This window comes from Sapajus apella, unplaced genomic scaffold (genome assembly GCF_009761245.1).
Source record: "Sapajus apella isolate SASKATOON/1434 unplaced genomic scaffold, GSC_monkey_1.0 scaffold51, whole genome shotgun sequence".
Taxonomy (NCBI): domain Eukaryota; kingdom Metazoa; phylum Chordata; class Mammalia; order Primates; family Cebidae; genus Sapajus; species Sapajus apella.
This window is the reverse complement of record NW_022436991.1, coordinates 8,998,212-9,008,983: the sequence shown is the minus strand read 5'-3', so window position 1 is coordinate 9,008,983 and position 10,772 is coordinate 8,998,212. Positions and strand designations below refer to the sequence as shown.

Here is a 10,772-nt window from a genome sequence, read left to right as displayed (position 1 = left end):
GGGGAGGAGGAGAGGGAGGGGGGGAGGGGGAGAGAGAAGGGGAAAGAAGAAAGAAAAGAAAGAGAAGAAGGAGAAGAAGAAAGTGGGAGGAACCACTCACAGGTTCGTAAAGGCATCCTTGCACAGGTCCTGAGGGAGCCGCTCTGTGATGTCCGGCTGGAGAAAGCTGCCTGAAGACCCCCTCAGCACCTTGCCCAGGATCTCCACACACTCCAGGGAGTTCAGCACCTGGAAACACCTCTCCAGTGTGATGAGAAACAGGCTGCGGTTCATGCCAGGACTCTGCAAGGCTCGGTTTCGAATCTCTCCTAGGTTGACAATGATGTCTTTCAGGTCCTAAAGCAATGAGAGAAGCCAGGGTCACCTTGAGAGAGCTGGCTCTTGATTTGGAAGCCCTGGGAGGGACCACACATTGCAACAGTGGGGAAAGTCAGGATCGCTGTTTAACACCATGCTGCTATGTTGAAACTTCTAGAACTTTCCATCCCCTGCAGAACAAAGTCAAGGCCTTTACCTGCTCCACTCAGGAGCCTTCCCACTCTCCAGATACACCTGCCAATCACACCTCAGGCCCTTATCTACCTGGAATTCTGCATCTCTCCTTTTCCTGGTGAAATCTAGCTCATCCTTTAAGGCTGGGATCCATTGCCGCCTTCTTGGCGAAGTCTTCTCTGATCCCTCCAACTTCCTACTTCAAATCAGATTTTCCTCCCTTATGTGCTCCCAGGGAATCTTGAGCCAAACTCTCTAATGCATTAAAGGGACTCAGGTGTCTTTCCTCCAAGCTGGTGGTTCTCACCTCTGGCTGCACATTGGAATCACCTGGGAAGCTTTTTTAAATTTTTATTTTATTTTTGAGACAGAGTCTCGCCCTGTCACCCAGGCTGCAATGCAGTGGCATGATTTTCGCTCCCTGCAGCTTCAACTTCCTGGGCTTGAGTGATCCTCCCACCTCAGTCTCCTGAGTAGCTGGAACTACAGGCACATGCCACCACACTCAGCTATTTTTTGTAGAGATGGAGTTTTGCCATGTTGCTCAGGCTGGTCTCAAACTCCTGGGCTCAAGCAATCTGCCCACAACCTCCCAAAGTGCTAGGGTTACAGGTAAAAGCCACCATGCTTAGCCCACCTGGGGAGCTTTTAAAAAGGACTGATCGGCCTGGCACAGTGGTTCACATCTATAATCTCAGCACATCAGGAGGCCAAAGCAGGTGGATCACTTGAGCCCAGCAGTTTGAGACCAGCCTGGGCAACATAGGGAGGCCTCATCCCTAAAAAGTAATTATTTTTAATTAGTTGGGTGTGCTGGTACACATGTGTAGTCCTAGCTGCTTGAGAGGCTGAGGTGTGAGCACCACTTGAGCTCAGGAGATCAAGGCTACAGTGAGCTATAATTACACCACCGCACTCCAGCCTGGATGACAGAGCAAGTCCCCGTCTCTAAGACAAAAAAAAAAGCCTCCATTTTACTGAGCATTGACTCTACTGTGCAAAGCTTGGAGCACACATGTAGCATCTCATTAATTCTCATGGCAGTCCTACAGGTTAAACTCCATGGGTCCTAGGGTCAGGCATTCCCAGGTGCAAATCCCAGGGCCTCTACTATCTGTGTGTCCTGAACAAATGACACACTTTTTCAAGTCCCAGTGTTTTTTTTGTTTTGTTTTGTTTTGTTTGTTTGTTTGTTTGTTTTTTGAGATAGAGTCTTGCTCTGTCCCCAGGCTGGAGTGCAGTGGCACAATCCCGGCTCACTGCAACCTCTGCCTCCCAGATTCAAGCGATTCTCCTGCCTCAGCCTCCCGAGTAACTGGAACTACAAGCAGGCGCCATCACACCCAGCTAATTTTTGTAGTTTTAGTAGAGACAGTGTTTCACTACGTTGGCCAGGGTGGTCTCAATCTCTTGACCTCATAATCCGCCTGCCTTGGCCTCCCAAAGTGCTGGGATTACAGGCATGAGCCACCATGCCCAGCCATTTCCCAGGCTTTTAAATCTGTTTTTAAGGTCTCAGAGTCCTTACTTTGTGATATTCTTGGATCATTAGCCTCATTTTGTGGAAATTATCTGTTTGTGTTTTTTGTCTCCCCTCCAGACTGTGAGCTCCTTGAGGGCAGGGATAGTCATCTCTGTGTCCACTGGTGCATAGCAATTATTTTTAGTGGATGTTTATTGAGCTAAACAATCAGGAGATCCTCAGATCCTCAATTAGGGTCCCTCACTTCTTAGTACTCACAAAAATATGAATTAGGCCAGGTGTGGTAGCTCACGCCTGTAATCCCAGCACTTTGGGAGGCTAAGGCGGGTGGATCATGTGAAATCAGGTGTTCAAGACCAGCCTGGCCAACATGGTGAAACTCTGTCTCCACTAAAAATACAAAAATTAGCCAGGCCTGGTGGTGCACACTTGTAATCCAAGCTACATGGGAGGCTGAGGCACAAGAATCACTTAAACCCAGGAGGCAAAGATTGCAGAGAGCTGAGATTGTGCCACTGCACTCCAGCCTGGGCAACAGAGTGAGACCCTGTCTCAAAAAAAAAAAAAAAATTATAAAGCCCTTCATTTTAACTTTGGAGAAAGTAAGTGAGAAAACCTAGATCCTAAAGCTCCCAGGATGTTGGAGGAGGCAGAACGAGGGAGGAAGAGACAAAGAAGGACCAAGGCCTAAGTTAGGCTCAATTTGATTCAATTCAACAAACACCACGTGGTGCTGGACTTCCTCTACCCCCGGAATGCCAAGGATGCCTCACCAAGCGGTCTTTCTTGTCTTCTAAGAGGCATTTCATGGCAGTGCGGAACTGCTGGGCATCTGTCTTCCTCAGGTCCTCCAGCAGCTTCTGGGGCTGGTGCAGACGCTGCTCCAGCTGGTTTTCCACGGCTGCCTGGATTTGGGGTGTTGGGAGAGTCAGTGAGAACAGAAAGAGGAGCACATGGTCAGCACCATGGCCAGCGGCCCCAGCCGGCCACCTCATTCCTTGCAGAGACCACAACTGGTGGCCAGCAGTCTGGTTTGGCCAGCTCCAAATTTCCTCATTAGCTGCCAACATTTAAAAGTGAGGCAATTCCTCACAAGATCAAGATTTCCAACTTCTCTTGAAAAATGCAAAGGTTTGGCAACACCAGGCACACATCCCCTTTTTGTTAATTGGCAAGCCAAGGGACAGCTGTTTGCTGAAGTAACTCTCAGGCCCAGCCTGCCTGATTCCCCCTTTCCGTGGCCTGCGTGGTCCCTGAAGGTGATTGAGCTTCCCATCCATAGCAGTTGGACTTTGCCCAGGAAGTTCAGTACTCCCCAGATGGCACTGTACCCAAACCCAAGCTACAAGCACAGGAGCAAAATATAGGTGAAATTGAACAAACTCTGTGGCATCCCCTACAGGGCAAGGAGCAGAAGCCATCAGCCTCTCCTGAAAGAGACTTCCTCTGCTGTCTGGGGAATTGTTCTCTAAACCTCCCTTAAACAGACATACCCAGTGTAATGTTATGGGCAAGAGGTGAACTCTAAACCCAGGCAACTCATGTGCAAATCCCCGCCTTGACACTTACAAGCTGTGTGGCTTGGGCAAGTCACTTAACTAGGGTTGCTAGGTAAAATACAGGATGTGCAGTTAAATTTGAATTTGAATTTAACTGAGCATCCTGGAAAAATGACACTTTTTTTTGTTTAGTATAAGTATGTCCCAAATGTTGCATGGGACATGCTTAACTTAAAAAATCCCTCATTGTTTATCTGAAATTCAAGTGACACTGGGCATCTGTTTTTTGTTTTTGATTTCAAGATAGGGTCTTGCTCTGTTGCCCAGACTGAAGTGCGGTGATATGATCATAGCTCACTGTTACCTCAAACTCCTGGGCTCAGACAATCCTCCTACCTCAGCCTCCCAAGTAGCTGGGACTACAGGCCATGCCACCATACTCAGCTAATTTTTTGTTTGTTTGTTTGTTTTTGTTTTTGTAAAGGCAGGGTCTTGCCATGTTGCCAGGGCCTGTCTCCAACTCCTGGTCTCAAGCAATCCTCCCACCTACGCCTCTCAAAGTGCTGGGATTATAGACATGAGCCACCATGCAGAGCTACATCGTATTTTTATTTGCTAAATCAGTGACACTTCTTCTGGGCCTCAGTTTTCCTATCTGCAAAATGGAAGCAATAGGAGGACTTACCATGTAGGGTTACTATGAGGATTGAGTGGGTAAAGTGTTTTCAGTAGTGGCTGGCACACAGTAAGTGCTCAATAGTGCCAGCTATTATTCCCTATCTTTACCAAGGTGAATAATGGCTTACTTAAAGTCTCATCCCTAAAATGAAAGGTCCATGACTATCTTGTTCGCTACTGAGTCCCCAGTGTCTGGAGCTATGCCTGGCAGAAAGCAGATGTTAACTCAGTAGATATTGAATGAATAAATGAACATGGTTATATACACAGAAAGAGAAGTATCTACTAATCAGGTTAAAGTTGATACATCTCATGAATATCCATTATGGCTAGAGAGAAAGGGGCAGGCATTGCGTCTCTTTCAGTTGCTCTGACTGATGAAAAGGAGAAGAAAAGCAGATGCCATGTGGGGCCAACAGCCGTCTCCAGCTAGTGAGTATCCTGGGACCTGGCAGACAACAAGCTCTCTGAATATACTTGTGACATGAATGTTGGTTGACATTTCCATTTTCATTAAAACGTAAGTAAAAATAAAAACAACGGCCAGGCACGGTGGCTCACGCCTGTAATCCCAGCACTTTGGAAGGCCGAGGCGGGCAGATCATGAGGTCAAGGGATCGAGACCAACCTGGCCAACATATTGAAACCCTGTCTCTACTAAAATATAAAAATTATCTGGGCATGGTGGCACACATCTCTAGTCCCAGCTACTCGGGAGGCTGAGGCAGGAGACTTGCTTGATCCCGGGAGGCGGAGGTTGCAGTGAGCTGAGATGGTACCACTGTACTCCAGCCTGGTGCCTGGCAACAAAACAAGACTCTGTCTCAAAAAAAAAAAAAAATGAAGAACTTTATTCATTAATTAATGACATAAATGACCTTTTGCTAAACTGAATAATTATTTCTCAATACTAAAGAAACTGTTATCCAATTTTCTGTGCTATCCAGTGTGATGGTAAAGACATGAAATGCCACACTAGGCTAACAGTCAGGAATGTGCTGTGTAGTTCAGCACAGTCACCACCATGCCCTATTGCCCCTTAAGGCAAATATCCTTTGCCACCTATCAACAAGCTTGTGCTGTTGTTTTCATTACAGCAGATTTAAAAGAGGAAAAAATACATTTCTTCCACCCATGGTAGAAAGACTAATCACTATATCCAAATATCCACTCTCTCACTGCTCTTCATCAATGGAACCCTTCAACTTTTAGTGGGGTACATGGCTCCTCTGCAGTAAGATGTGACTATGGAGTGTGGGCCAAACTAATGTGCACAGAAGGAATTGTGTAACTTGCAAGTCATAATCTCAGAAAAGAAGATGCTCATCCTCGTCTTCTTCCCACCCCTCCCCTGGATTTGAGAAGGGATGTGGTGTTTCCACCGCATGGGCAGTAACCCCCTAGGAGATGATAGAGCAAAAAGGTAAAAGGAACCTGGGTCCTTGGAAACCTCATGGAATAGAGCTGCCTTTTCTCTGTGGCTCTCCCACTTAGCTCTGACTATTACATGAGAAAGAAATAAACTAAATTATTTGAGCTGCTGTTATCTGGGGGTCTTTTTGTTACAGCAGCTCAGCCTATACCCTAATATACCATGTTTCCATCAAGGGTGGGAAAATGAAAGAAAGACAAAATAGCTTACGTCATGTTTCAAGAAAAACTGGAACCCTTTTCCTTGCAGAAGTAAAGACTTCTCTACATCCAGCCTACTTCTCCAACTTACCTGGCCCTTGCGTTTGCAATCCCTGAGCACTGACAAGGGAACATACAGATGGGTCTCAGGTACACACCTGTAGGCTGGGGATGGTGAAGGCAACATTCCGGGAATTCAGATAGGCCAGGACTCTGTGGGACAGATCATCCGTCCACATGTGGGAGCTTCAGTTGAAGACAGATGGGAAAAGGTCACAATGACAGATTCTCCTACAAGCAGTACTGCACTAGCTAAGTACCCAAGGGTCACGTGGGAATGGACCAGGGATGTTAGAAATTTTGTGCTTGGAAGTAGGAGGTTTCTCTCTCTCTCTCTCTCTCTCTCTCTTTTTTTACAGGGTCTTGCTCTGCGCAATCACAGCAGCCTCGATCTCCCCAGTCCAAGTGATCTTCCTACCTCAGCCACCCAAGCAGCTAGGACCACAGGTGCATGGCACCACACCCAACTAATTTTGTTTATTTGTTGTAGAGATGGGGTCTCACTATGTGGCCCAGGCTCAAACTCCTGGGCTTAAGCAGTCCTCCCAACTCTGCCTCCCAAAGTGCTGGGATTACAGGAGTGAGCCACCGCGCCCAGCCTGAAGTGAAAGATTTCTTAACCAGGCACAGTGATAGGGGAGTTTCCAATTTAAGGAACCTGCCTGGCTCCCATTCTCTCAAAGCCAATTCCCAAATTTCTAAGCTGTGTACAATATTCTTATTCCTATAACAATCTACTTAGATTGACTACAATCCAAACTGATGGAGTTAGAAAGATGTACATTTTAAAAGCAGATGTGAGGTATACCATGAGAGGCTGGAACAGCATAGTTAGGAGTGTGGGCTCCAAACCTGGATTTGAATCCTAGTTCTGTCACTTAGCTGTGTGGCCTGAGACAGTTTGCTAAATTTTCTTGTGCCTCAGTTTTCCTATGAAATATGGCTAACAACTGTGAGATTAAAATTTGTTCACACATGAAAATTGCTTAAAACAGTGCCCAACACACAGTAAATGTTCATGAACAGCCTTTTTCATTTTTCTTTTTATTTATTTATTTTTTTGAGACAAGAGTCTCGCGCTGTCACCCAGGCTCAAGTGCAGTGGTGTGATCTCAGCTCACTGCAACCTCCACCTCCTGGATTCAAGTGATTCTCCTGCCTCAGCCTCCCAAGTAACTGGGATTACAGGAATGCACCACCAAACCCAGCTAATTTTTGTATTTCAGTACAGATGGGGTTTTGCCATGTCGGCCAGGCTGGTCTGGAACTCCTGGCCTCAAGTGATCCTCTCACTTTGGCCTCCCAAAGTGCTGGGATTACAGGTACGAGCCACTGATGAATAGCCTTTTGTAATCTTACTTCTATTATAAATAAAGTGATGGATGAATGGATAAGTTAATAAATAAAATACTTAGACTGAAAGCATATTTCCAAAAGTACCCATTGGCATTATCTTAGGGAAACGAGTGGTTATGGGGATCTTTCACTTTAACATAACTGAGTATCCCTGACACAGGGCCCCAAGACCCCTATTTCTTATCCATCATAGTACTCATTATATTAGAATTATTTATTAATATTGGCGTTTCCACACTACCTAGCTCCTTGTCCCATGTCCCTGGTAACTGACACACAGACCTGTATGCAGTTAATAGCACAACAGTGGAGGGAATGGGCCCTGGAGCCAGGCCACTGACTCTTAGGCCCGGTGTGGTGGCTCACGTCTGTAATCCCAGCACTATGGGAGGCCGAGGCAGGCGGATCACCTGAGGTCAGAAGTTCGAGACCAGCCTGACCAACATGGTGAAACCCCATCTCTACCAAAAATACAAAAATTAGCCAATGGGCTAATTAGTGATGGCAGATGCCTGTAATCACAGCTACTCAGGAGGCTGAGGCAGGAAAATTGCCTGAATCCTGGAGGCGGAGGTTGCAGTGCGCCAAGGTTGTAGCTTCACCGCACTCCAGCCTGGGAAACAAGAGTGAAACTCCACCTCCAAAAAAAAAAAAAAAAAATTCAGCCCTTATGCTAGAGTGAAAAGGAATGAATGTCTGTGGAGCAAGGGTGTTGACTTTCAAAACACTGTGCATTGATTGACATTTTTTGTAATGAGCACATATTACTTTTTACAATTAAGAGGCTTTCATTAATAATTTTTATTAAAAATCTATCCCATCCTTTCCCCTCTCCTCTAGGGCAGGTTACCTTTGAAACTGTATGAGATCCAGCAGTGCTACAATGGGAATAAAATGAAAAGAGATCTTTAAAAGGAATCATTCCAGAGAGATCACAGCCGCATTCTGTTTGAAATTCGTAGAAGAAGCAAGTGGAGACCAAGGGGGCACATTACCATTCAGATAGCTTCCATCTATTATTTCTTCCTAAAAGGCAAAAAGATAACATCAAGTATAACATCCAAAAGTTGGCAATTCCAGTGGAGGGGATTCTGATTAAAAGAAAATAGAACACTCACCGCCATTTTTTGCAACAACGGATGTAAATCTGTAAGAAAGCCATTGAATGTATAACTAGAATTGAACTGTATGACCTTCAAAACTACAACTATGGGTTAGTGGAAAAGCCCGAGAAAGCCTCCATGAAGGAAATTTTTAGTGAATTTTAATTATAACTGTCCACCAGGAGAAAACCATGGCTTGAAAAATGCTCTTAGAATAATCCTGAAAATCATACATACACACACACACACACACACACACACACACACACACACACCCCCAAAACAACTTACGGCATCATGTACCTAATTGATCTATTCTACCACATTCTTTAAACGGTGTGGAAACCACAAAGGGTGATTCTTCCCTCAGGACTTACCCTGCCTGGAATTTGGAACTGTGTAACTCAACACTCCATGGCTCAGAAAAAGGAATAGGAAAAGGGAGTATGTCGTAGGTTCCTGAGACATTCTCCTGCAGTTAATTTAAGCATAGAAGTGATTCAGGTTTTTAAAATATATATATAAATATATATATGGACATTCAGAAGACAAAAGGAAAAACCAAGTAGACCTAGAATCCCTTGAAGTCTTTTTAAAAGATAATTTTAAAACTTACCTACTTTGCTTTATTTAAGCCCCAATTCTAGTCTAAGACGTTATCATCTCTCTCCTTGGTGATTACAATGGCCTGTGCATCTTACCACTACCCCTGACTCCTCTCAATCCAACAAAAAGGCATGGTCAAAACTATACTTTGGGCCAAGCATGGTGGGTTACATCTGTAATCCCAGTACTTTGGGAGGCCAAGGCAGGTGGATCACTTCAGGTCAGGAGTTCGAGACCAGTCCGGCCAGCATAGTGAAACCCCATCTCTACTAAAAATACACAATTAACAGGGTGTGGTGGTTCATGTCTGTAGTCCCAGCTACTGAGGAGGCTGAGGTGGAAGAATTGCCTGAACCATGAGGTAGAGGCTACAGTGGGCCAAGATTTCGCCACTGCACTCCAGCCTAGGTGACAGAGCAAGACTCTGTCTAAAAAAAAAAAAAAAGTGTAGACTCTATTATATCTGGCAGAAATTTATATCCAGAATATAAAAATAACTCTTATAATTCAATAAGAAGATATATACAAGCCAAGCAAAAAATGTGAAAAAGATATGAAATTAAACTTCATAAAAACAGATGTATAAATGGCCAATAAGCACACAAACAATTATCAAAACATTAGCTAACAAGAACTTACAACTTAAACCCACAACAAGACCACTACAAAGTCACTGGAATGGCTAAAAATTTAAAAGACTGACTATATCAAATGCTGGTGATGATATGGAACAATGGGAACTCTCACGCATTGTTAATACAGCTGCTTGGGAAAACTGTTTGACAGAGTCTTACAGAGTTAAATATACAATACCCTATGATCAAGAAATGTCACTCCTAGGTATTTAACCAAGAGAAATAAAAACATGTCTACACAAATATTTGCATAGCTTCATTCATAGTAGCCAGATATTGGAAACAATCACATATCCAAAAACAGGTAAAAAGTTAAACCTGGTATCTCCATTCAATGGGATACCATTCAGTAATAATAATAGAAAGAAATTAGTTATAATTTTCTTCCTGCTATAATTGAGTAATTGGCAATGGGAAACCTTCCTCCCTTAAACAATTAGAAAGCTGGCCAAAATATGTGGACACAAAGGTTTTTCAGACATTGGGCAGCAGGTAGCACAAGACTGAGATCCCTAACAAGGAAAGCAAACAAGCTGTGCTCTATAATTTCTCCTGCTCACACTGTCTGGAGTCTCCAGCCCATAGCCCAAGGAGGGAGAATCCAAACAGAGCTTAGAGGTCTCAATGAGCAGAAAAGACAGAGTGGAACTTCAGGGAGATCAAGGCAGCTAGAATCCATAGGAAGAATACTTGGAGAGGAGGAAGTTGCACAGAGAGAAAGTTCTGGAGATCTGAAGAGGGTCTTTTGAGTCTTTGGCTGAATATTGATCTACCTATGCTTGTAAGAAATCACCTCAGGCTGGAGAATGAACCACCAGTAGGCAGAACAACACTTGGACCTCACACCGGAATGAGAATAACTCCTACAAGTTGTAATGGAAAATTTTCCAAATACATTGGGCATCAGGGACAATCATCAAAGAATAATTTTCTCCATTGTTGAGAAATGCTGAGTGTATGATTGCTGAGAAATGCTGAGTGTATGATAAAATATATTGTTTGCTAAGAAGAACGATGGCAAGGAAAACCTAGCCACACCTCCCCCGACCCCCCCACCCCCGCAAGTGGAAAACTCCTTGGGGCATTCTAAAGTGGCAAGACAGTATATGTATATCACACATCAGTTAAAACAGTTCTTTAAGCACGAAATACGTGACCCTGCCCCTGTGGCTCCCTTGTGGAGAATACTTTCTGGTTTGTCCTGATCAGTGGTAAGCAGGCACCAGCT

The 10,772-nt window shown here is 44.5% G+C and overlaps 1 protein-coding gene across 1 annotated transcript in view; it reads right to left on the bottom strand.

Moving 5' to 3' along the window:
• The window catches only part of OTOA (otoancorin), an 81,697-nt gene extending 72,614 nt beyond the window's left edge, over positions 1-9,083 (bottom strand). The window contains exons 1-7 of the mRNA XM_032242938.1: positions 8,681-9,083; positions 8,319-8,347; positions 8,196-8,226; positions 8,051-8,078; positions 5,943-6,030; positions 2,749-2,880; positions 101-336 (exon numbers count right to left, since the gene is read on the bottom strand). Of these exons, the coding sequence (XP_032098829.1) occupies positions 101-336; positions 2,749-2,880; positions 5,943-6,030; positions 8,051-8,078; positions 8,196-8,226; positions 8,319-8,347; positions 8,681-8,771 (635 nt within the window). The 5' untranslated portion in view covers positions 8,772-9,083. The remainder of the gene's footprint in view (positions 1-100; positions 337-2,748; positions 2,881-5,942; positions 6,031-8,050; positions 8,079-8,195; positions 8,227-8,318; positions 8,348-8,680) is intronic.
• Between the last annotated feature and the right edge of the window lie 1,689 nt (positions 9,084-10,772).